The following is a 27,439-nucleotide window of genomic DNA, read 5'->3' on the forward strand; positions in this document are numbered from 1 at the left end:
AACCAGCACCTTGAATTGTGCTCGGAACTGGATCGGCAGCCAGTGGAGCTGACACAACAGGGGGGTGGTATGCTCCCTGTATGACGCTCCGGTGAGCAATCTGGCTGCCTCTCTCTGGACTAATTGTAGTTTCCAAGCAGTCTTCAAAGGCAACCCCACGTAGAGTGCGTTGCAGTAATCTAACCGGGATGTGACAAGAGCGTGGACCACCGTGGCCAGATCCGACTTCCCAAATGTGCCCAAATGTGGAGTTTGGGGAAATAGACCTTGATATTTGGGAGTTATAGTTGCTGGGATGTATAGTTCACTTTCAATCAAAGAGCATTCTGAATCCCACCAATGATAGAATTGGGCCAAATTTTCCACACAGAAATTGTGTTTTCAGCTGGTCTTTGGCGACCCCTCTGACACCCCCCCCCCCACCCCACCCAGGAGTCCCGACCCCCAGATTGAGAAACAGAGAAGTGCTTCCCTGGGCTTCATTAGTTCTTTCCAATCGTGTCATTCCAGCGCAATGACCACCAGGGGTCGCTGTCTGCTGACTCCGGCGGCGCCTCCTCCCTTCCCTTCGCACGTGGTTGCAGATGGCTGCTTCCAGAAGGCTGCTGGAGCAGGAAGAGCTCGCTTAAAGGGTCAGTAAGTATGGGGCTGGAATGGCAGCCTGGGGTTGGGGCTGGAGATGACCACCGGGGGGGGAAAGCAGAGGGGGGAAAACCCAAGATCGGAGGAGGAGGAGGACAAGGAGGAAGGGCTCTTTGCTGGGGTGGGTGGGTTTGACACAGAAAGGAAAGAGAAGAAGACTATACTCGAGTATGGGGCTCTCTTTAGGATGGGCACTGGGGAATTGTCAATCCCATTGCCATCCTTCCAAACCAAGGTAGTTTCAGATTGCCTTCATGTTGGAATAATTCCTCCACATCGGTGCCTTCCGGGTGAAGTGGACTCCAGCACCCATCATCCCCTTTGACCAGTATCTAATGGGGAAATACTGCATGTGGTCTTTTAAGGGGAAATCCTGGTTGGATCTGGCAGAGATTATAATTCTGTTTTCTACATCTTGCAATGGAGTTTTGGTATATATATTAATCAAAAGGCCTTCATATAAATTTGTGGGCTGAGCCACAGTGAGAGATAGTTTTCTCAATCCTGAGTCTCACTTAAAACTTGAGAAAACCTCACCTTTTAAATTTTTATATAATTTTAAAAAATGTTTTGACATACGATTCTTCGCAGATGCTTTGGGGCCTTCCAAATCCTTCCCCTCCTCTGGAATCTAGTTATATAATCCATACAAGAAGCATGTAAAGTAGATTAGTAATATTATTTCTGTCCCATCGTAGTGTCGTGGTTTGAGTGCTAGACTACAACTCTGGAGATCAGAGTTCAAATCGCCCATTGGCTATGAAGTAAAAAAGGTAAAGGTTTCCCCTTGATATTAAATCTAGTCGTGTCCGACTCTGGGGGAAGGGGTGGTGCTCATCTCCATTTCTAAGACAAAGAGTTGGCGTTGTCCATACACACCTCCTAGGTCATGTGGCCAGCATGACAGCATGGAGCGCTGTTACCTTCCAGCAGAAGCTGTACCTATTGACCTACTCACATTTGCATGTTTTCGAATTGATAGGTTGGCAGAAGCTGGGCCTAACAGCAGGAGCTCACCCTGTTCCCCGGATTTGAACCACCAACCTTTAGGTCAGCAAGTTCAGAAACTCAGTGTAAAGGTAAAAGTTTCCCCTTGACATTAAGTCTAGTCATGTCCGACTCTGGAGGTTGGTGCTCATCTCCATTTCTAAGCCGAAGAGCTGGCATTGTCCATAGATGCCTCCAAGGTCATGTGGCCAGCATCACTGCATGGAGTCCCACTGTGCCATTACCTTCCCGCCAACTCACATTTGCATGTATTCGAACTGCTAGGTTGGCAGAAGCTGGGCCTAACAGCAGGAGCTCACTCCGCTCCCTGGATTCGAACTACCAACCTTTAGGTCAGCAAATTCAGCAGTTTAACCTGCTGCGCCACCAGGGGCCCCTAACTGGCTATTTATCTATTTATTTATTGTTCAAACTTATGAAACCCAGTGCTAAATATTGTGGTCACACTCTCTCAGCCTTGGAGGAAGGCAAGTACAAACCCACTCAGAAAAGATCTTGCCAAGAAAACATGGTGATAGGACAGCCATAGGTCAGAAACTACGTCAAGTCACACAACAACAACAACTCTCCACCTGTATTGGAAAGACTTGAGTGACTGGCTAAGGTCACATTTTCATATTATTCAAACTACAAATTCTCTGATGTATCATTTAGTTGCTTAGCTGTTATATCTTCACAGGACAAGGTTGGACGTCGTAAATGTTATTGTTAATATTACCGCGCCTTCCATTTATACACATTATTCTTCATAATAGGGTTGTTGCAATCCAGTTGCCTTTTGGGAGTTGGAAAAGGATATTGGAGACCTGCGGAAGATTAAACTCCAATCCTCTGAGGTAGATTTAACTGAAACCCCATGCACACTGCCATATAATCCCAGTTTCTGAATGCAGATTATCTGCATTGAAGTTATAATTTGCTTTATATGTTGGGTTGTCAATTTTTGTTTTTATGGGTATATTGTAGTTATGTTTAGGCATTGAGTATTTGCCTTTTATGTTCGGAATCCGTCCCGAGTTATTTCCGGGAGATAGGACTGAATATAAATAAAGTTGTATTGTTGTTGTTGTTATTGTTTATTCATTCAGCCACTTCCGACTCTTTGTCATCTCATGGACCAGCCCACGCCATTATTATATTGTTATTATTTATTATTAATAATTTATTATTATCTAATTGGCCTGGTAATCTTTCCTATTGCTGCTTTATTGCCCTGGCCTGAAAGCTTGGTCCCAAAGCCAAGTTTTTACCATCCTTTTGAAGGACAGGAGGGAGGGGGCCAATTTGATCTCACCAGGAAGGGAGTTCCATAGCTGGGGGGACAATCACCAAGAAGGTCCTATCTCTCTCGTTCCCACCAGTCGTGCCTGTGACAATGCCGGGATGGAGATCAGGTCCTCCCCTGAGGATCTTAAATCTCCACGATGGTTCATAGGGGGAGATGTGTTCGGATTAACACTGGGACCACCTGTACTGGTTTATGCCAGAGCCTTTGCAGTTCGATTTTGGGGTCCTGATTACTATTATTAAAATCATAAGGCAGTGTAAACTCATATAATCTAGTTCAAAGCAGTTAATCTGCTTTCTGAAAGTGAATTATATGGCAATGCAGATCCTACCTCAGAGTAGAGGAACTGGTGCAGGATTTGAACCTGGATCTTCTAATGTCTTTCCTGACATAACCAACTTTTACGCTGACTGAGCTTCTCAGTGCACTCTGAAATGGTCAGTCCTGGGGACTGTACTGTTTCTCCAGTGAGATTGCTGCACTACCACTAAACACGCAACATCATACCTTTTTAGTGGTACAATATGACCTCTCTACTCAATTGATTTGATAACTCCAATTTCACTCATGCATTCTCAAAAAAAATAAAAAACCCCCTGGAAGTTTTTATAGACTTCTGGGTCCTCCAATGTGTTTTATATGGTGCTTCTGGCCCAAGTGTCATCAAAATTTAGCGTTTTGTATTATCCATGTTCTCAGGTATCCTCAATGCATTGGAACACAAAGATATGGAGGCCGTACTATATTCAAAAACATAACACAATCGTAATTTCCTTGTAGGGATAACTGGATAAGCTTGGGAAAGTTTGTTGACTCTTCGATGTGGCTTCAACTCACTCCTCTCTCTCTACTTTTGCATTACAAGCTCTGTGAGTTGCTGTCCCTGACTGGTGCTGCGTTCTTCAACCATGGCTGAAGGAGGAGCTGACGGCAACCAGCCGCCCCGGGAACATCCCCGCAGCCTCCAGGGTTTGTTGCAGATGGCAGTGACTTCTGGAACTGCTGAGCCTGGTCCAACAGAGCCCATGTCGGATGAGGTACTCGGCTTGCTATAGGAGGAAGAGTATGGTCAATGATCATACCTGAGAAAGCAAGGACACTTGTTGGAGATTACCTGGGCAGAGAAGTAGGATCTTATTAGGGTCTACTGAGAAATGGCTGAGAATGTAAATGTAACTCCAGCCAAAATATATATATTTAAGTTTTGGATAGCATAGAGAAGGGTTTACACCCTTGTGATATTTGTTTTGCTGCCTGTGCCCCTGTTCAGAAGATATCACCTTACTTCCTGTCTCTGTGACAATTGGATTTTGAAAATTTTGGGTTGTTGTGGAAACAAGGATTGGTGTGAAAGTTTCAGTGGAGACACTCTTTTCCCCATGATAATTCTTCCAGGAGTGAATTTTGCTTCTGATGGCCAGATTTCCTCTCACTTCCTGTTGTCTCAGCCCTGTTTGTAACTAGAAGCCCCATGTAAGATGGCTGTCTGTAACTTGAGGACCGTTTCTGCATGGCACTTTACAAGTAAAATAATTAAAAACTTCTCTATTCTCAGACTTACAATCTGATTAAGAAATGGTACAAAAAGAAAAAGGGAAAGTGGTGTGGAAGGGGATCAAGTCCCGCGAATACTGCCTCTTCTCTCTCTCTCCAAAGCCAAAGGCAGTGGCAGTTGGAATGGAGAGCAGGCCTGTTTTTAGGCCTAGACCTGGAAGATTCCAGGAAGAAACAAGGTTAGGAGGAAGGGTCTCATTCATACAAGGTGTTCTTCGCCCAACTAAGCATTTTTGGTTTGTTTTCCTGCCCTAGATCACAGTAATGGTTTGAGTACATGAACTCCATTGGTTACCAGTCTGGAAAGCAAGGAACACTTGTAGTCAGTGGGCCCAAATATGGTGCCAACCCTGGTCCATTGAGAAAAGATTTGCTACAAACTCCACCACATCCGTTGACTTCAGCACTGCTCTAGCTTACTGTGTTGTTGTACAGTAAGGCCCCTTAACTGCAAAACCCATATCCATTTTTTTATTTTCTCATGCCTGGGGGAAAATGGTCTTTCTAGAAATTTGCTGTGTCCTCCAGGTGATTCTATGGTGTACTTCCCCAGAAGTTAGGATAGAGTTTCCCTGACAAATTCCTAGAGAGAATACCTTACTATCTTGCTGTAAATGGGTGTGATCCTGGATTCATCGTTGAGCCTGGATCCCCAGGTTTCAGCGGTGACCAGGGGAGCATTTGCACAGCTCAGGCTCGTGCGCCAGCTGCGCCCGTACCTTGGGAAGTCTGACTTGGCCACGGTAGTACACGCTCTGGTCACATCCCGCCTTGACTACTGCAACGCTCTCTACGTGGGGCTGCCCTTGAAGACGGCCCGGAAGCTTCAGCTAGTCCAGCGCGCGGCAGCCAGGTTACTAACAGGAGCGGGACGCAGGGAGCACACAACGCCCTTGTTGTTCCAGCTCCACTGGCTGCCGATCTGCTACCGGGCCCAATTCAAGGTGCTGGTGCTGGCCTACAAAGCCCTAAGCGGTTCCGGCCCAAAATACCTTTCTGACCGCATCTCGGCCTATGAGCCCACGAGGGCCTTGAGATCGTTGGGGAGGCCCTTCTCTCGATCCCGCCTGCCTCACAGGCACATCTGGCGGGGACGAGAGATAGGGCCTTCTCGGTGGTTGCCCCCCGGCTGTGGAACACCCTCCCTGTAGACATCAGACAGGCGCCCTCCCTTATGTCATTCCACAGGAACCTAAAGACATGGTTATTCGAGAAGGCGTTTAATTAAGTGCTACAACAATTGGCAATGACGACTGGAACGGAATATGGATTATGAGATTGGTTTATGATTCTACGAAGAGACGGCGCGGATGATTTAGTGTAATTGTATTATTGTTATTATTGATAGTTATGTTGATATTTTGTTGTGTTATTGCCTTTATTGTAAACTGTTTTTATATGTTGTACTCCGCCGTGAGTCGCCCTAGGGCTGAGAACGGCGGTCAACAAATGCAGTAAATAAATAAATAAATAAAAATAAATAACTCTGTTACCAACTATAGAGATGTTCAATGTATTGTTGAAGGCTTTCATGACCGGAATCACTGGGTTGCTGTGAGTTTTCCGGGCTGTATGGGCATGTTCCAGAAGCATGCTCTCCTGATGTTTTGCCCACACCTATGGCAGGCATCCTCAGAGGTTGTGAGGTTTATTGGAAACTAGGCAAGTGAGGTTTATATATCTGTGGAATGTCCAGGGTGGGAGAAAGAACTCTTGTCTGCTTGAGGCAAATGTGAATGTTGCAATTGGCCACCTTGATTAGCATTGAATAGACTTTCAGCTTCAAAGCCTGGCTGCTTCCTGCCTGGGGGAAATCCTTTGTTGAGAGGTGTTAGCTGGCCCAAGAGTTCTTTCTCCCACCCTGGACATCCTACAGATATATAAGCCTCACTTGCCTAGTTTCCAAGAGACCTCACAACTCTGAGGATGCTTGCCATAGATGTGGATGAAACATCAGGAGAGAATGCTTCTGGAACATGGCCATACAGCTCACAAAAGTCATAGCAACTCTCTGGTACCAACTGTTCAGGCCTGCCTCCTTGCATTGTATTTTATTGGCTGTCTTTAGCAGGTCTCCTCTCTCTGGCTTCACCTTCATCAACTTCTTCTTTCTGCTTGGTCCTGTCATTTCCATTTTTTTCATCCTTCCATTCTTTATTTATCTCCCTTTTTAGTCACTGTTGTTGATTTCTGGAATAAGGTAGAGATTTCATTCCTTCCCAAGTGGTTGAATGGGAGTTGGCTGTCTTCTGCATGGATGTATCCCAAAGACATAATGTTGAGACCAAAATACATGGGTGGGGAATTTTGGGCTCAGAAGTCCACATGTGAACCCCAACCTCTTTTTTCTGAAAGTTCCCAGGAAACCTGAAAAGCTCACAGATCCTTTTAAAAATAGTTTTTCTTTCTGTACTAGCGACTTGAAATAACCCAAACCATAATGAAGCTACCTAAAGGTTTGTTGAGTTGTTTAGATTTGTTGGCCTCTGTGTTAAAAAGACCCTTCCAACCTTTAAAAAAGGTAAAAAGTCAATTCAGATTGTAAACTATTTTCTGAATAAATGTTACTTCTGATATACCAGTGTTATACCAACCCAAATTAAGCTGTAAAGGTTGCCAATTATTTCGGTTTTCTGGAAATGTCCTTTTTCTTTTCGGGGGAAAACTTCGAGACCCGCCCTCAATAGTTTCACAATTTCCAGAAATCTTCCAGATCAGTAAGACTCACAAGACTAAGTTGGGCACATCATGTCCTATCTGCACTGCTATACAGAAGCCCAAATGTAATTCAGTCAAACTCAAGAGATGGAAGCTGAAGTTGAGATTTTTTGAATGGCAAGGAGGTAGCTATCAGAAGGTCAGTGATAGATTTGCCTGTAACTATTTCCTTTCTCCTTCTTTACCCCAACTGTCAATTTCCTGCAATCCAGCGGCGGCAGTGGTTACAGGAGGCCATGGTGGAGGCATTCCGGGGGCAAATGGACGAGGTCGAGCAAATGAAAGAATGCCTTCGGCTGCTGGAACCTTCAACCCCTGGTGCTGAGCGTGGGGAGAGTTCAAATGAAGCCCAATCGGACCTCGATCAGCGAAAGGGTGCCTTGGACATCCTGGCGGAGTTGTGTGAAAACATGGACAATGCTGCAGGTATGGAAAGGGCCTTCTTTAGGTGTGTGTGTAGGAGACATTAAGACCTTCTGTGTAACCCATCTTGAGCTTTCTGGAGTAAAGACTAGATAACAATAACGACAGCAACAACACTATTTCACTCTATCTCCCGAGAGGACTCAGAGTGGATTACAACATACAAATAGGCAAACATTCAGTGCCTTTAATTATTATTATTTATTTATTTACAGCATTTATATTCCACCCTTCTCACCCCACAGGGGACTCGGCAGATTACAATGTACATATACATGGCAAACATTCAATGCCATAGACACACAACACACAGAGGTTATTTAACATTTCAGCTTTTTCATGAGGGTATTCTGGCAACCAGGGGAGCTGTTGCTTCACTGTCCATTTGTGACACTGATGAAGTACTTCCTCATTTTTTGCATGCTTGCTGGAGATTTTTATGGTATCATAAATAAGCCTCCCCGTATAAGTGGTACTTAAATTTTCTACTTAACAGATGCAACTGTCTTTCGGGTTGCAAAGGTCGACAGCTACACAAATTGGTCAAAAGCTCACTCTTACCCGGGCTGGTTTTGAACTGAGGGAAAGCAAGGAAATTGAGACTATCCTGTTTGACTGTTTGATCAGAAGGAAAGCTATCCTGTTGTGAAGCCTGAGTGAGGCGCTAAAAAGCTTTCTGTGGCCAGAAGAGGTTGAGCCTTTACTACTTCCAAGTTCTGTAGTCCTGTCCTAGACTAATGTCTCTGTGAACCATCATCTTCATAACTTTGAGGGCTGTTCAGCAGTGGAACTGTCTGCCCTGGAGTATGGTGGAGGCTCCTTCTTAGGAGGCTTTTAAACAGAGGCTGGATGGCCATCTGTTGGGGGTGCTTTGATGGCGATGTTCCTGCTTCTTGGCAAGGGGTTGGACTGGATGGCCCACGAGGTCTCTTCCAACTCTAGGATTCTATGATTCTATGATCTGGCAGTCTGCAGAGAGTTTACAGTAAATATAGAAGTTGTGAGGTTTGAATACAATTGTAGTCCTAGTCCCTGGCATGTTAAAGGAAAAAAATACTGTTCCCCTCATCAGATAGCCTGAAAGCACTACTATAGGCAAAAAGAGCATGTGTTGCCTATAACAGTGAAAAGTGCTTATTTAGCAAATAGCCAGTGATGACTCAGAGGAGTGAATTAGGCTGCAGAGACTGTAAAGAAGAGGGTGGAAAATCAGCTTCTAAAAATTACTTTTGGGTTGCAAGTCCTGGTGACCTCTAACTATGCTGGCTGTGGGAATTCTGGAACTTTTCATCCAAAAAATGTATTTTCCAAACAAAGTGAAAGAACCAAGGTCACAGAATCATTTGGACCGAAGAGGACTATTCCCATTTCCCACCAACATTGTGAAATTTGTGCTAACCCTGGGCATCAACAACCCTTTACTGTTAAGCAACTATTAAATACTACAGAGTATTAAACAGATGTAGACTACAATGCAGTACCCTATTTACAGTACATTAATATTCCAATTTGAAATCAAGTTGAATGTACATAATTGTTAGCGCACTGACTTGTTTTATTCTTAGGGGAAATATAATTGTGTTATGATCAACAGTGATTAAAAACAAAATCAGATACGTACTTTTTGTTATCCTACTTCCTACTATGTCCAATCTCCAATGTCCAATCTCGATAAAATAGTAAAGAGTAGAGACATCACACTGGCAACAAAGATCCGCATAGTCAAAGCCATGGTATTCCCTGTATTCCCTACGGATGTGAGAGCTGGACCTTAGGGAAGGCTGAGCAAAGGAAGATCGATGCTTTTGAGCTGTGGTGTAGGGGGAAAGTTCTGAGAGTGCCTTGGACTGCGAGAAGATCCAACTAGTCCATCCTCCAGGAAATAAAGCCCGGCTGCTCACTGGAGGGAAGGATACTAGAGACAAAGTTGAAGTACTTTGGCCACATCATGAGGAGACAGCAAAGCCTAGAGAAGACAATTATGCTGGGGAAAGTGGAAGGCAAAAAGAAGAGGGGCCGACCAAGGGCAAGATGGATGGATGGCATCCTTGAAGTGACTGGACTGACCTTGAAGGAGATGGGGGTGGTGATGGCCGATAGGGAGTTCTGGCGTGGGCTGGTCCATGAGGTCATGAAGAGTCGGAGACGACTGAACGAATGAACAACAACACCTCCTACTATCCTACCCTAGCCAAACAAAATTCATTCAGATGTCTATTTTTTTTCCAGATGAGGAACCTGAAACTCTCTAAATTTCCATATTATTGAACTTTAGTACTTCTCAGCCCTATCCAGGCTAGGCGGTAGGGAGACACTTTAAGGATAGGAGTTCATTTAGTATCCACCTTTCATCAAAGAAACCCCAGGAGATTAACAATCGATAGAAGAATAAATTGCAAAATCTATAAAGTGTGAAAATCTAAATATGCAAAACAACAGTACGTATGTCCCTTTTGTTAGGGAAAACACTACCCTAAAATAAAGCAGAGCACCCAAAAACAAACAGGATACAAAAGTTGTTGTTGTTGTTCATTCGTTCAGTCGTCTCCGACTCTTCGTGACCTCACGGACCAGCCCACGCCAGAGCTCCCTGTCGGCCGTCACCACCCCCATCTCCTTCAAGGTCAGTCCAGTCACTTCAAGGATGCCATCCATCCCTCTTGCCCTTGGTTGGCCTCTCTTCCTTTTACCTTCCACTTTCCCCAGCATAACTGTCTTCTCTAGGTTTTGCTGTCTCCTCATGATGTGGCCAAAGTACTTCAACTTTGTCTCTAGTATCCTTCCCTCCAATGAGCAATCAGGCTTTATTTCCTGGAGGATGGACTGGTTGAATCTTCTCGCAGTCCAAGGCACTCTCAGAACTTTCCTCCAGCACCACAGTTCAAAAGCATCGATCTTCCTTCGCTCAGCCTTCCTTAAGTCCAGCTCTCACATCCGTAGGTTACTGCAGGGAATACCATGGCTTTGACTAGGCGGATCTTTGTTGCCAGTGTGATGTCTCTACTCTTTACTATTTTATCGAAATTGGACATTGCTCTCCTCCCAAGAAGTAATCGCCTTCTGATTTCCTGACAAAAGTTGAGCATCAGCTCAATAGCGAGCAGAGCGTGTGATGTGGCTGTAAAGAATTCAGAGCTCAGGATGGAAACATGCAGAGTCCAATCCTCAAAACATCACAAAAGGTTTATTTACAATAATAAGAAATAACTGCATTTCTTAATAATCAAGAACTAGGTCTGAGCTACTCTAACACCCATCTCTTCTAAGGTTTCTAGAGAGGGAAATACTCAGTCACTACATCTCTCCTGACACACAAGCGGAGAGAGATCTCAAAGCACACAGCACATACTCTCCATACTAAAGTGCAAAAGGCAGAAGTCAGATTCAAAAAGCTTGCAGCAGAAAAGTATCAATTTTAAGCAACCAATCAGAATGAGAGCAGGAACAGAGAGGAGAGAAGAAATTAGATACATCCCAACTGTCATACAGGAGACATGGGGAAGAGAAACCCTTAGTTCATACCAGTGGTTCTTAACATGTGGGCTGCAAACCACCAGCGGGCCCCAAGGACGAATATCTGGTCCGCGAGCCTCCTTCCTCATTATTTATTTTATTTTATTTCCGCTCCTTTTGCGCCACCTACCACTCCTTTCCTTTCGCTGACTATAGCATATGTTCTGTATCGGAAATTAGAGCTGATGTGATTTATCCAGTGCAATTTTCTGAATCAGCACCCCAGACAAAAACTAAAGTTGACCAAAAACCGATTCGTAATCCTTTTGGTACTAATATTGGAGAGTGGTCCCTGGTGAAAGTGGTCCCTGGTTAAATGGTCCCTGGTCAAAAAAAGGTTGGGAACCATTGGTCTACACCAGGGGTCCTCAAACTAAGACCTGGGAGCCTGATACAGCCCTCAGAGGTCATTTACTCGGCCCTCGTTCAGGGTCAATCTAAGTCTGAAATGACTTTAAAGAACACAACAACAAGAAGAACAACCCTATTTCATCAGCCAAAGGCAAGCCCACACTTCCCATTGAAATACTAATACGTTTATATTTGTTAAAATTGTTATTCATTTTTATTATTGTATTGTTTTAAGTGGTTTTTGCACTACAAAAACCACTTAACCGCTATCACAGGTGAGGCTGGTGGGGACGAGGAGCAGGGCCTTCTCAGTGGTGGCCCCCCACCTGTGGAACTCACTCCCGGGGGAAATTAGGGCATCAACATCCCTCCTCTCCTTCAGGAGGAAGGTAAAGACGTGGTTGTGGGACCAGGTCTTTGGGCAATCTGACATTTAGACATGGCAGCCAGATGGATAGGACCGAAAGGACTGACAATTGTGGAATTGGAATTTGACTATGAGATTGTGAAACGCTGACCGTCAACGAGGTTTGTATTGGTTTTATGGTTGGTTTTGCTTATAATAATTATTGTTTCTGTTAATTCTGTTATTGCCTGAATTGTTGTTTTGTTAACTGATGTTATTGTCCTTTGTTGTTATGTGATGCGGGCATCGAATTGTGCCTTGCTTTTGTAAGCCACCCTGAGTCCCCTCCGGGGTGAGAAGGGCGGGGTAGAAGCAACCGAAATAAATAAATATGGGCAGTGTCCATAGGAATGCATTCATGTTTTCTTCAAATTATAATCCAGCCCTCCAATAGTTTGAGGGACTGTGACCTGGCCCTCTGTTTAAAAAATTTGAGGACCCCTGGTCTATACTAAGCTAACTAAACCATCCCTCATTGAGGACTTCAGACTTGGGCAGTGTGGACTTCCGGTTGGTCGCCACACAATGGAGGACATGCTTTTGTGAGCTCCGTGAGTAGCTTCACAGAAGCGGCTTGGTTTTGGGGCTTTGGGAGCTACAAATGCAACCCAACCTCCATCGGATGGACTGAGGTCGTGGAGGCAAGACCCTAAGGCACTCTCGGCCGACGGCGTCTAAGTGATACCCCCCTCAAGGAGGCATCCAGAGACGCCCGGCAACGAGGTGCGGAGGGTGAGCACAATCCGAAGCCGGAGCAAAAGCTCCTGACGCTCCACGGCGGCCAGCACACAAATAAAGAAAAACAATTAACGAATCCAGAGGACAACAAAGCGATGGTCGGACAAGCGGCTCAGCTGATAAGGCAATAAGGAAAAGAAGATTGGAAGCCATTACCTTCCCGGAAAGGATGGAATGACAGAGACGGAGACGGAGACATCGAGGACTTAAAGCAAGGTAATAAGAAACATACACATAACAAACCACAAAAGGGAGTAAAAGAGTGAATCGAAGAGAGTAAAGAGTGAATTAAAGAGAACGAGAAAGCAAGAAAGGGAAGAGAGGAAAGATAACGAAACAAGAAAAAAAAAAAGAGAGAATAAACAAAACAAATAAGACAAGGAGCTTCCGATCCCCAAGCGGGGGGAATATAGGCTCAAATCCTAAGTTTCCCAACTCAGTCGGGTAGAGCCAAGATAGGCTCCCTCCCACAAGGGACAGCATAACCTAAGCCGAAAGGGGCCAGACGGCCGAACCCCTCAAGGTTCGACTGGTAGGGCACCCAGGGCACAAAGGTACAGCGGGCTGAAAGAGGGAACTAGAAACACAATTCTATGCTCCTACTTTTGTTAAGCATCTGTTAAGTAACAAAGAAACACAGCTGTAGCCCTTAGCACAAATTTGTGGAAACTTGAGGAAAAGAAATAAAAGAAATAAAAGGTACGCGCAGCCTTACTAAGTTTTCACCCCTCCTATTCCTACATCAAGAGCTCTAATCACTGTAAGAGCCAGAGGAAGATAAGAAAGCTTATCAAAACCCTTCATGCACTGACCTTGAATTGGACACGCCAGAACCCCAGGACAATTTCTCAGCCCCAAGCATTGGCAGAGCGCCAGAAGGAGTCCTTGAGAGGGAGAAGAAAAGATAAGAGCAGGAGGCGAGGGCGGATCCAGCGGTAGGCGCGTGGCCACGCGGCTTGGAGGAAGCGAAGAAAGAAGTACCGCGAGACGGAGAGAGAGAAAAACAGAGGAGAGAAAGACCCATTCCCGCGAGAGGAGCCGGAGCCGCGTGAGGACGCGCAGCGACGTCGGAACGCAGCGGCGTGCCGACACGGCAACAGCGCGACGACGTAAAGCACGCTAACCCGGAAGCGAGCTAACGTTAAAGGGCTACAAGCGGGAAATGGAGTCTTAAGAAGACAATATATACGAGGGAAGAAGTCCAAAAAATAGGAAGATATTGGAAGATAGCAGGAAGATTTTGGAGAATAGCGGAAGGTAAGATTAGACAAAGCAATAGGGGAGGAGAAAAAAATAAATAAATAATAATAATAATAAAAAAATAATAATAACATAAAATAAATTAATTAATTAAAAAAAAAATTTACCCAACTAGGCAAAATCAAATAAAACACAGAGTAAAGTATAGAACAACACAACAACATAACATTACAATAAGTATACCACAACAATACATACATACACACACACAATACCTACAGATCACTCAATCCAAACCAAATAACAGAATGGCAACGCAAAGCGCAAAAGGGAAAAGCACACCTCTAGCAAAGGCACAAAATCTAACAAAGAAAGACTCCCTGACAGAAGAGAACACCCTCAGTCAGATACTAGCAGAGATTATTAAAATCTCAACAAAACAAGACACCCAGCATAAAGAACTGCAGCAAGAAATCAAGAACATGAAAGCGGACCTCAAAAAAGACATGAATAAGCTGCAAGAAGACTTAGACAAAATGAAAAAAGAGAATCAAAAAATTATGAACAATCAAGGAAAAATGGAAAACAAAATGTTGAAACTGGAAAACTTGACACAAAAAATAGAATTACAGACGGAACGGATTGAGAACAGGGAACTGGAATTCCAGTTGAGGATTAGAAATTTAGAAGAGACCAAGGAGGAAAACGTAAAACAAATAATGATCGAATTGCTGGCAGACCTATTGGACGTCAGCACTGAAATTATAGGAAACGACGTGGACAGAGTATACCGGGTTCCCACGGGGTACGCCAAAAAACACAAAACAGCAAGGGACGTGGTCATCTCCTTCTGTCGAAAGAGTACCAGAGACGCGATATTGAAAGAAAACTCAAAGAAAACTGTATTCTACAAGGAGAAAAAAATTACAATAATGAAGGAGGTGACACAACAGACATTGGCAAAACGAAGAAGGTACGCCTTCTTAACAGACGAATTAAAAAAAATAAAAATAAAATTCAAGTGGGAAAGAGATGAAGGGATTACAGTTGCACTAGATGGAAAAAGGTATTGGCTGAATACCGAAGAAAAAGCAAGACTCTTTCACAAGGACCATATGAAAGCTAACCCACAGGATACCCCGCAGAGAACACTTCTAACCAAACTGACTATAAAAGACACAAAAAGACAAGAAAGCTCAGAGGCAAATCAAGAAAGTAAAGATGATAAGGAAGAGAACATGGAGGAAGAAGAAGAAGAAGGAGAATGTAAAGAAGGGACCCCATGGAGAAGTCAGGATGAAAGAGAAAATAAGAGACTAAGGGAGTTCTCTCCGGAAAACTACCAACTAATTCCGCAAGAAATCCTGCAATGGGAAATGACTGAAAATACCAATGAGTAAGGACATCAAAATACATACCAATAACATCAATGGACTGAATTCACCAAACAAACGTAGAAAGGTCTTCAATCTTCTAAAACAAAAAAATCTGGACTTGATTGCTTTACAAGAAACGCATATCTCAAGTAGACATACAAAATATTTAACAAACAAGAAACTGGGAAAAGAATTCCACGCATCCAACAATGGGAAGAAGAAGGGTGTGGTGATTTACGCGAAAGAGTGGCTAAATGCAAAACTAGCCTTTAGAGATATGGAAGGGAGATATGTGGGAATCTTTATCGAAATAAATAATCAAAAATGGCTAATTTGCAATATTTATTCTCCAAATGGAGCTAAAGGTAAATTTATAAGAGAATTAAAAAAGGAGATAGATAATCAAAGCTGGGACGAACTAATAATTTTAGGGGACTTCAATGGGGTGGTGGATATAAATTTAGATAAAACTAAAAAGAAAGTTAAAGATAGAAAAATTACAAGCAAAACAAGCCAATTACCCAAAATATTTATACAACAGCTAGAAAACCTAAATCTGAGAGATACATGGAGACAGCACAAAGGGAGCATGAAAGACTATACATATTACTCTGGGAGACACCTTACGTGGTCGAGAATTGACATGGTATGGGCAACTAACTCCCTAAACTTAAAAGTGAAAAAAATAGACATCCTAGCCAGGACTCATTCAGACCACTGTGCAATAGAACTGGTAATCAAAGGGAGGAGTACAATGTATAGATGGAGACTAAAAGATTACTTATTACGCAAAGAGAAGGATATAGAAAGGAATAGGATCTTACTACGGGAATACTTAGAACTAAACAAAGGGGAGGAAACATCGAAATACACACAATGGGAGGCAATGAAAGCCGTCATGAGGGGATACCTCATGCAACAAGATGCAATTCATAAAAAAAATAGAAACAAGGAAATTAGAGAAATATTAGAAAAATTAACTGAAAATGAAAGATTGCTAAAACAAAACCCCAGAGACAAAAAGAGATCACTTACCATAGCGGCCCTTAATAAACAGCTACAATTATTACAAAACGAAAATATAGAAAAACAGATGAAATTCACGAAGGCACATCACTTTCAAAATGCAAATAAAATTGGCAAATGGCTGGCAAATAAGATAAAGAAGCAAAAACAAAAACAATTGATAACAAAAATACAAACCGAAGGGAAAATTCATACAGAAGACACCAGCATTACCAGTGAATTTCTGAAATTTTATAAAGAGCTATATAAGGGTACAGAAGTAAACAAGGAAAAAATAACCAAATATATTTGCGAGCTCAATATGGTAAAACTTACGGACAGACAGAGGGAGGCCCTAAATGGAACTATCTCAATGGCCGAGATTGATATAGCCATCAAGAAACTAAAAAATAATAAGGCGCCAGGACCAGATGGCTTCACCGCCATCTTTTATAAAACCTTTCAAACTGAAATAAGCCCCTTATTCCAGGAGATCGCAAACAACATACTGGAAAAAGGAACCATCCCAAAGTCCTGGGAAAAAGCAAATATAGTCTTAATCCATAAAGAAAATACAGATACGACTGAAATAAAAAATTATCGGCCGATCTCACTTTTAAATAATGATTATAAAATCTTTGCACTAATTATGGCGGAGAGACTAAAGGAATTCTTAAAAAAATGGGTGTCTAAGGAACAGTCAGGCTTTCTGCCTAACCGGCAAATAAAAGATAACACAAGGATATTAATCAATATAATTGAATATTATGAAAAACACACCGAAAAGGAACTGGCTTTACTCTTTGTGGATGCGGAAAAAGCATTCGACAAGGTAAACTGGAGTTACTTGAAATTATTAATCAAAGAATTAGACATGGGTTTCCATTTTCAAAATACTATAAATGCAATCTACGGAAAGCAAGAGGCCACACTAGTGATTAATGGACAAGAAACAAAAAAATCAATCCAAATTTCCCAGGGAACAAGGCAAGGGTGTCCTTTATCACCTCTGTTATTTATATTAATAATGGAAACTTTGGTGAGAAAGATAAACGAAGATCCAAATCTAAAAGGGCTTAAGATACTAAAACAACAATATAAACTTAAAACATACGCGGACGATGTGGTGTGTTTCATTGAAGACCCCACGAACAATATTAAAGACTGGCTAAAGAGAATTGAGGATTTTGGAATCCTAGCAGGATTCAAACTAAACAAACAAAAAACTAAACTGTTAGTTAAAAATATGGATGGAAAGGCCAAAGACATGTTACAAAAAACAACAGGCATCCAAATTGCAACCAAAATAAGGTATCTGGGAATTAATGTCACCAAAAGTAATGCCGCATTGATAAAAAACAATTATGAAACCCTATGGAAAAAAATTCAAAAAGATCTGGCGAAATGGGGCAACCAAAACCACTCCTTTTTGGGAAGAATCGCGCTAATTAAAATGATAGTTTTACCGCAATTACTTTTCCTTTTTCAAACCATCCCGGTGATCAGAAATAATTACCTTTTCAAAAAGTGGAATTCCGACATTTCAAAATTTATATGGGCGAATAAAAAACCGAGAATTAGCATGAAAATTCTGACGGATGACAAAAAAAGAGGGGGCCTAGGTCTGCCAGACCTAAAAATTTATTATGAAGCATGTAATTTAGTAGCAGTTAAGGACTGGACAAAAATAAAAAATGAACATATACTAACCCTGGAAGGCCACGACCTAAGAGCCGGTTGGCACAGTTACATATGGTACGACCGAAAAAAAGTAGAAAAAAATTTCACAAACCATATGATAAGGGCCGCCCTAATCAAAACGTGGGATAGATACAAAAATAGATTCTACAGGCGCACCCCGCTTTGGGTTTCGCCATTCGAAGCAAAACACAAAAAAGAATTAGGGATAGAAAATTGGCCAACATATCAGCAACTACTCAAGAAAAATGATAAAGGAAATATGGAAATAATAACATACGAGGAATTTAAAAAAATAAACCCGAAACTTACGTGGCTAAACTACTACCAGATACGTGAAGGCTATAAGGAAGACAATAAACTAGGCTTTGAGCAAAAAAAGGGTCTATGGGAGGTAATTATGGAAAAAGAAAAAAAATTAATAAAACTATTATACAAACAATTACAAATGTGGAACACCGAAGAAGAGCAAATAAAAGAATGCCAAATTAACTGGGCCAAGGATCTGGGACACAACATAATGCTAAATCAATGGGAAGAGATCTGGACTACAAAAATTAGATATACCGCAGCCAGTGATATTAAAGAAAATTGGTTCAAAATGTTCTATCGCTGGCATTATACACCTGAAAAAATTGCCAAATTTAAAAAAAACCAATTCACTTCAGACAAATGTTGGAAATGTGGGAGGAAGACGGGCACTTTCTTCCACCAATGGTGGCTATGTGCAAAAATTAAAAAATTCTGGAGCAAAGTTCATAGGGCAACTCAAAAAATACTTAAAATAACCTTCACAAAAATCCCAGAACTATATTTACTAGGCATACATAAAGAATCAAAATTAAATAAAAACCAAGATAAAATGCTATTCTTACTGAGTACGGCTGCTAGAATAGTGATAGCAAAAAAATGGAAGCTAAAAGAAACACCAACTACAGAAGATTGGATTATAAAAGCCTTCGAAATTATACAAATGGACAATTTATCTCAAAGAATAAACGGAGTGAAAAAGAAAACAGACTGGACAGGCTTTAAGGAATATCTAAAGGCAAAAGACATACCCATAACAATTGACTTGACAAATTTCTAATATGGAAGGTAAAGAAATTGACCGTGTCAGCAACAAGATATACGAACGTAAGGACCAAAAGATAGAAGAATGGAACGCTTGGAAGACCTTGGGAAGTTCACCACACAAAAGAAGACGGTGATGGGCCCCTTTCCCCCACATCCCATCACAACCCCATCACTCCCAGCATCACGCCTTTTTACCCCCCCTCTTCCCACTCTCCCCCTTCCCCCCCTTCCTGCCCCTCCCCCCTTCCCCCCCCCTACTTCCTCAATGTAAAACTAATAAAGATTATATTGGAAAAAAAAAAAGACTTGGGCAGTGTGGGGTTGAATTCCAACACCTTTCTGATCAGGAGAAGGGACAGTGGTCATTTGTAAGATATACCCTACTGGCAATCCCATCTTATTTTGTCCCGTTCCCTCTTCTTTCAGACTTCTGCAAACTGGAGGGCATGCGGTTGCTGGCCCATCGATACCTGGAGCACGAGGAGCAAGAGCTGCGCTGGCGGGCAGCCTACCTGGTGGGAACCTGCGCCCAGAACGTGCCCAAAGTGCAAGAGCAGGCCTTGGCGCTGGGATGTATGAGGAAGTTGCTGCGGCTTTTGGACCAGGATCCCAGCGAGGCCGTCCGGATCAAGGCCCTCTTTGCCATCTCCTGTAAGTGGGAGCATGGCAAGTGAACTGGAGAGCGAGTGTCAAAAACTAAAACAGGCATGACCTGGAAGGTTTTAGATTCCTCCTCTTGTATACCAATACTTCTATCCCTTGTTTCTACAGATTATAGCACAGGCAATGGGCAAAAACAATTAATAAAAACATGGGGACAAGTGTGGAGGGGCAGAGAGGTACTGGTTAAACCAGGCATGGGCAAATTTCAGCCCTCCAGGTGTTTTGGACTTCAAATCCCACAATTCTTAACAGTCTATTTTTGTTTACTCCTTCTCTCTCTTTCTTTATCATTTCTTTATTTGCCAGGCTTGGTTAGAGCCCAGGAAACTGGCTTGCAGCAGTTCCTACGTCTCGATGGGTTCTCTGTCCTCATGCGGGCCATGCAGAGTAACGTGCAGAAGCTGAAGGTGAAATCTGCTTTCCTCCTACAGAACCTTCTCATAGACCACCCAGAGCAGAAAGGTGAGAATTGTGGTTGTGGCAGAATAGAAACATCCCACTCTCTCCCATCCTAAACCCTGGACTTGGACAGGAAAATTTTATCCTCATCACTTGCTACTTGGAGACTATTTTCATTGGAGACACTGGGAGTGAATTTGGGACCTTTTGCATATAGAACCAACATTTTGCTGGTGAGATTTGAATGGTCGTATTTGCTATGCATAGAGTAGAGCAAACAGTTGAGTCCCAAAATGGTGGAATTGACTTTTACGACTTCATACTGCTAAAAGGCACACAAAAGAAGTAGAAAATTATAAATAGTATATATAGTATGAGTTCCCTTCAGGGGAGATAAAGTGGGGTATAAATAATCTATATAAATAAAAATGTGATGTTCGTTTGTGGGATTAACATAACTCAAAAACCACTGGGCGAATTGACACCAAATTTGGACACAATACACCTATCAGGCCAACGAGTGACCATCACTCATAAAAACACTGAAAAACGCAACGGAAGATATTTAAAAAGCCAAGAAACGAAAAATACATTACAACACATGCACATAACCACATAAATACACATACACACACATATACACATATGTACACACACAAAACACATATACACAGACTGGGCCACAGCAGTGCATGGCAGGGGACCGCTAGTAGTAAATAAATAAATAACAATAACAACAACAACAATGAGGATTTAAAGATAGAATTGTAAAAACTCTGGCACAAGCCAGTAAAGGTGGTCCCAGTGGTGATCGGCACCCTGGGTGCAGTGCCTAAACACCTTGGCCTGCACTTAAAAACAAACAGCACTGACAAAATTGCCATTTGTCAGCTGCAAAAGGCCACCCTACTCAGATCTACATGCATTATTCGCTGATACATCACACAGTCCCTTGGGAAATGTCTGACAGATGATCAAATACAAAAGCCAGCATAGTGATCTTGTTTGCTGTGTACTAATCTTATGTATCAAATCTTTATAAATAAAAATGTAATGTTCATTTGTGGGATTAACATAACTTAAAAACCACTGGACAAATTGACACAAAATTTGGACACAACACACCTATCAGACCAATGAGGGACCATCACTCATAAAAACACTGAAAAACACAACAAAAAGATGCTACAGCGCATGTGCAAAAACAACTCCCCCTGGCAAGCAAAACACACAATAGCATATCCACCCTCTCTTTCGGACTTCAGCTCCCAGCATCCCCTAGACTAGACCCTTTAGGAGAGGAGGATGATCCCAATGCACTGCTTCCAAGCTGCAAGCTTTCTTCTCCTTGGATTTCTTTGAGAGCATCCCAATTCCTGCATATTTCCAATTTCCCAGCAATCCTCCATATAAATAAGATAGATAGATATAGGTAGGTAGGTAGGTAGGTAGGTAGGTAGGTAGATTGATCAAGTGGACTGCTGGGAATTGCAGTCCAAGAATAGGTAGAGAAGGAGGAAAGGGAAGAAAGCGGAAAGGAAAGAAAAAGGGAAGGAAGGGAAGAGGAAGAGAAGGAAGGAGGTAGAGAATGAAAGAAAAAAAAGAGAAGGAAGGAGAGAAAGAAAGGAGGAGAGAAAGAGGGAAGGTTGGCCACAGCAACGTATGGCGGGTACAGGTAGTAGTAGTAATAATAATAATAGGACTTCTGTTTTCTCTGTGGATTCATTTATTTAATATTTATTGAGAGAATGTGTGTGTACATGTTAAAAAAAGGATGCCCTCTTCTGATAGTGAAAGGGATGTAATGCCTTAAGTTTCGATGATCTAATTTTCATAGAATTGTAGGAGTTGGAAGAGATCCCAAGGGCCATCTGGTCCCACCCCCTGCCATGCAGAATACACAAAGCACTCTCAGCATATGGCCATCCAACCTCTGTTTTAAAAGCCTCTAAAGAAAGAGACTCCACCACTCTCTGAATTTGCATATTCTACTGTCGAAACAGCTCTTATCCTCAGGAAATGTTTCCTAATGTTTAGGTGGAATCCCTTCCTGTAGTTTGCATCCATTGCTCAATGTCCTCGTCTCTGGAGTCACAGAAAGCAAGCTTGCTCCTTCTTCAAAATGACATCCTTTCAGATAAGAAAATATGGGTATTGTGTCACCTTATAACCTCCTCTTCTCTAGGCTGAACTTACCCAGTTCCCTAAACCAGCCCTCAAAGGGCATGTTTTTTGTTATTTGGAAAATAGCATGTTCAGAATCATTTGGGAAAACCAGGAATCTCCACAAGCTTTTGGAAGCATGATCGTTTTGGAGTTAAGTTGACATTCACACTATTTGGAATAATCATAAACCCTTTTGGAAAGGCATGACCTTGTTGGAGTTCATAACCTTATGTAAAGTATGATCTTCCTGAGAAGAGTTAAAAACTCATTTGAACGAATCTCCTCTTTAGTGGTAAATATCCATTAGTAGTCATGCAAGGCAAATTAGGTTTTTCAGTTGTCAGACTGATATGCCCGGTTATCTCTTTGAACTGTTAGGAACAAAGATTATGCCAATGCACAAAAAACATATAGCTGAGTTTCAGAAGTGTAATTTTAGTTTCCCAAAAACATCTACTCTCCTGTAAAATATATTTGGTTTTAAATTATGCTCTAAAGAGACCAAAAATAGTCTTTGTTAACTCACAAACTTCATATATTCAGCATATAGGTACTTTGCATATTAATCCAGTTGCAGATAGGATTTGAAGTAGTTTTTCTGAGCAGATAACACAGGGCATCGTTCTTATAATCAGCAGTCCAAAGTCTAAAGCATCTCTCTAGTCTGAGAATCCAATACAGTCTGTGCAGTCTGAAAGTCCAATGGTGTCTCCAAGGCATTCTGCTTCTACTGACTTCCAAAATGGAAACATAGTCTGAACAGTCCCATGGTCTGCGGTTCCTCCCACAACAAAGAGTTAAGGAAAATTGCATACCAATACACACATATACAATACAATAAGCAATCTGAATTGTATACAAACATATTTTATTTACAGTATTTATATTCTGCACTTCTCAACCCGCAGGAGACTCAGGACAGATTACAATGTACATATACATGGCAAACATTCAATGCCATAGACACCCAACCTATATAGACAGACGCTCAGAGGCATTCCAGCTTTTTATGAGGGTATTCTGGCCACCAGGAGAGCTGTCGCTTCAACGTCCATTTGTGATACTAATGAAGTGCTTTCTCATTCTTTGCATGCTTGCTGGAGATTTTTATGTCTTCGTAAATTAGTTAAATTAGCCTCCCTGCATAAGCAGTACCTAAATTTCCTACTTGACAGATGCATCTGTCTTTCGTGTTGCAAAGGTCGACAGCAAGCTACACAAATTGGTTGGAAGCTCACTGGGCTGGCTTCGTACCAGTGACCTTTCGGTCAGTAGTGATCTTAATGCAGCTGACTCCCAGCCAGTTGTGCCACACTGGAACATAAAACTAACCTCCAGGCTACACAAATAAAGTGTCTATAACCCATAAGTTAATATCACGTTTAGATTTAGGTTCCATCTCTAAGGCAACTAACACATTTTGCAGATGCAAGTGTAGGATGCTTGTAGAAGGTTGCTATTTCCAACAGTTTTCCAGTCCTTTTACCATTTTGGTCACTTTCCTCTGGGCATCAGCCCTTGGAAAATTTTGATATCACACCCAGGACGTGTCTTGTGACGTTCTCCAAGGTTGGAAGTGACTTTTTATGGTAGCCTGATGTAGGCCATTGGATGTTCACACATGTGCATCAGCATTTCCAATCGTAGTCATTTGTTTCTTTTAGCTTTACTCGAAGGTTTGCATTTCCAAACTTTTTCTTCTCCTTAGAGGTTCTCTGTTCCATGGGAATGGTCCAGCAGTTGGTGGCCCTGATCCGTTCTGAACACAGCACCTTCCATGAATACGTCTTGGGAGCATTGTGCAGGTATTGATGGGTGCAGGAAATGGAAAATGAGAGTTGGGATCGAAAGGGTTGTTACCATGGTGAAGGAAGAAGGAAGGGTTTTATTTTGATGTATTTAAAGGGCTTATTTATTGCCTTCCAGCCCATGAGGGATCCTGAGGCAATGCACAGGAAATAAAAGCATTTAAATCAGTATAGAGATAAAGGATACTTAGTTTTTCTGAGTACCAGAATACAGCAACACAGATTGTTAATATAATAAGCAGGGACTAGGACAGTAATTCATACTGAGGTGTAAATCTTAGCCTGGGCACAGCCTTGACAGTCTAAGCCAGTGGTTCTCAGCCTTCCTAATGCCACGACCCTTTAATACAATTCCTCATGTTGTGACCCCCAACAATAAAATTATTTTTGTTGCTACTTCACAACTGCCATTTTGCTACTGTTATGAATTGTAATGTAAATATCTGATGTGCAGGACTCGATACACCCAAATTGGTGGAGTTGGGGAGGGGGGATGATTTTGTCATTTGGGAGTTGTAGTTGCTGGGATTTATAGTTAACCTGCCATCAAAGAGCATTCTGAACTCTCACAACAATGGAATTGAACCAAACTTGCCACACACAATTTCCATGACCAACAGAAAATACTGAAAGGGTTTGGTGGGCATTGACCTTGACTTTTGGAGTTGTAGTTCACCTATATCCAGAGAGCACTGTGGACTCAAACAATGATGGTTCTGGACAAAGCATGGTACTCAATATGGCCAAATGTGGAGTTTGGGGAAAATAGACCTTGACATTTGGGATTTGTAGTTGCTGGGATTTATAGTTCAGCAAAAATCAAAGAGCATTGAGAACTCCACCAGTGACAAAATTGGGCCAGACTTCCCACACAGAACCCCCATGACCAACAGATAATACTGTGTTCTCTGATTGTCTTTGGTGATCCTTCTGACACCCCCCTTGCGACCCCCCCCCCAAGGGGTCCCGACCCCCAGGTTAAGAAACTCTGGTCTAGGCTGTCAAATTGGGGTAAGTTCCTTCTGGATCTTGGAAGAGATCATTTTCTACACTTCAGATCAAAATACTTTAGAAGTGACCATTCTGACTATTTTGTGGAGGTCCCAAAAGAGCCAGCCTGCTGCAGTAGTTGGACTATTGGACTAAAGCTATTGCCCTGAAAAAAGATCTTCGGATCCAATCACCTTAGGCCAGTGTTTCTCAACCTGGGGGTCGGGACCCCTGGGGGGGGGTCACGAGGGGCTGTCAGAGGGGTTGCCAAAGGCCATCAGAAAACACAGTACTTTCTGTTGGTCATGACGGTTCTGTGTGGGAAGTTTGGTTCAATTCCATCGGTCCAGAATGTCCAGAATGCTCTTTGATTGTAGGTGAACTATAAATCCCAGCAACTACAACGCCCAAATGTCAAGGTCTATTTTCCCTAAACTCCACCAGTGTTCACATTTGTACATATTGAGTATTTGTGCCAGGTTTGCTCCAGATCCAGATCATTGTTTTAGTCCACAGTGCCCTCTGGATGTAGGTGAACTACAACTCCAAAACTCAAGGTCAATGCCTACCAATCCCTTCCAGTATTTTCTGTTGGTTATGGGAATTCAATGTGACAAGTTTGGTTCAATTCCATTGTTAGTGGAGTCCAGAATGCTCTTTGATTGTAGGTGAACTATAAATCCCAGCACCTACAACTCCCAAATGACAAAATCAATTCTCCCACCAACCTCATCAGCATTCAAATTTGGGCATATTGGGTATTAGTGCCAAATTTGGTCCAGTGAATAAAAATACAACTTGCATATCAGATATTTACATTACTATATATAACAATAGCAAAATTACAGTTGTGAAGTAGCAACAAAAATAATGTTATGGTTGGGGCTCACCACAACATGAGGAACTGTATTAAGGGGTCACGGCATTAGGAAGGTTGAAAACCACTGCTTTCGGCCATTATCTAGAAACAACTTGAAAACACACAGCAATAACAATGAACAGTCCAGAAAGTATATATTTCTCTCCAAGATCGGCTAGCGGGAAGTGCTGATGACTATGCAATCAAAAAGCAGCCATGGACATGCTAGTATCTTGGGGGTACTTGGGGGTGTAGGAGTGGCATGGAGGGAACTTGCTACTCAGCAAGCAACAGCACCCTAAGGGTTGAGTATGCTGAGTAGTGATGGAATGTTGATTGTGTATTGACAAGGAAAGGCATGTGGTAATTGAGATTTAACTGAGCATCTTGTAGAGGGAAGGTACGGCTGATAAGTTATCAGGAAACCTGAGCAAGATTAGCCACCTTCTAATATTGGATGATTCATGGAAAACTTCATACATCTCTCATTTGTCCATTTTTGCTGCTTCCATCTTTTCCAATGTGTCATCTTTTTCCCACACTCCATCCAGTCTCGTGACAGATTTTCCTCAAGGTGTGCGAGAGTGCCAAGAACCAGAGCTATCACTTGAGGAACTATTAAAAGAGCGGTGCCAGCTACTCAAGGGTCAGGAGGAATTCCAGGTAGGCTAACCCAGGAATTTTTCCTTCCCCCCATCTTCCCCATATACTTGTCCTGAGGGCCTAGCATGCTCTCTGAACCATCACTGCATTTTTCAGATTAAGAAGTTCAAGCTCTATAATTAGAATAAATTGTTTCCTGTAATTTTCCAGTTTCTTAAGTATACCTACCGTATATAATTGAGTATAAGCTAACCTGAATATAAGCTGAGGCACCTAATTTTACCATACAAAACTGAGAAAACATATTGACTCCAGTATAAGCTGAGGATGGGAAATGCAGCAGCTACTGGTAAATTTCAAAATAAAAATAGATACCAATAAAATAAAATTAATTGAGGCATCACTAGGTTAAATGTTTTTGAATATTTACATAAAACTAAAATTTAAGATAAAACTGTTCAGCTCGGATTAAACCATTCTAACCTTCTTTAATGTGTGCTTATGCAGCCCTCCAATAATAATAGAGTAAAATAATAAATTAATAAAAACAATAATAGTGGAGTAAAATAATGGAAATGTAATAATAACAGTAATAAAAAAGTAAAACAATAAATGGAATAATAATAGAGTAAAATAATAAATATAATAACAACAATAATAAAGTACGATATGAGGATTTAAAGGTCGAACTGCAAACTCTGGCACAAGCCAGTCAAGGTGGTCCCAGTGGTGATCGGCACACTGGGTGCAGTGCCTAAAGACCTCGGCCTGCACTTAAACACAATCGGCACTGACAAAATTACCATCTGTCAGCTACAAAAGGCCCCCTTACTGGGATCTGTGCGCATTATTCGCCGATACATCACACAGTCCTAGACACTTGGGAAGTGTCTGACGTGTGATCCAATACAACAGCCAGCAGAGTGTCTGCTGTGGACTCATCATGTTGTGTTA

At 42.1% G+C, this 27,439-nt stretch overlaps 1 protein-coding gene across 4 annotated transcripts in view; it reads left to right on the plus strand.

Moving 5' to 3' along the window:
- Positions 1-556: 556 nt before the first annotated feature.
- Positions 557-27,439, plus strand: part of HSPBP1 (HSPA (Hsp70) binding protein 1) — a 31,269-nt gene continuing 4,386 nt past the window's right edge. The window contains exons 1-9 of one of the 4 annotated variants that reach the window (XM_067469882.1): positions 557-632; positions 1,625-1,721; positions 2,406-2,486; positions 3,804-3,975; positions 7,423-7,636; positions 19,424-19,648; positions 19,967-20,122; positions 23,934-24,030; positions 26,434-26,545. In XM_067469882.1, coding sequence (XP_067325983.1) covers positions 3,847-3,975; positions 7,423-7,636; positions 19,424-19,648; positions 19,967-20,122; positions 23,934-24,030; positions 26,434-26,545 — 933 coding nt within the window. In that variant the 5' untranslated portion in view covers positions 557-632; positions 1,625-1,721; positions 2,406-2,486; positions 3,804-3,846. The remainder of the gene's footprint in view (positions 633-1,624; positions 1,722-2,405; positions 2,487-3,803; positions 3,976-7,422; positions 7,637-19,423; positions 19,649-19,966; positions 20,123-23,933; positions 24,031-26,433; positions 26,546-27,439) is intronic. The other 3 variants (XM_067469883.1, XM_060780458.2, XM_060780460.2) reach the window with 3 other exon arrangements.

This window comes from Anolis sagrei, chromosome 6, assembly GCF_037176765.1.
Source record: "Anolis sagrei isolate rAnoSag1 chromosome 6, rAnoSag1.mat, whole genome shotgun sequence".
Lineage (NCBI taxonomy): Eukaryota > Metazoa > Chordata > Lepidosauria > Squamata > Dactyloidae > Anolis > Anolis sagrei.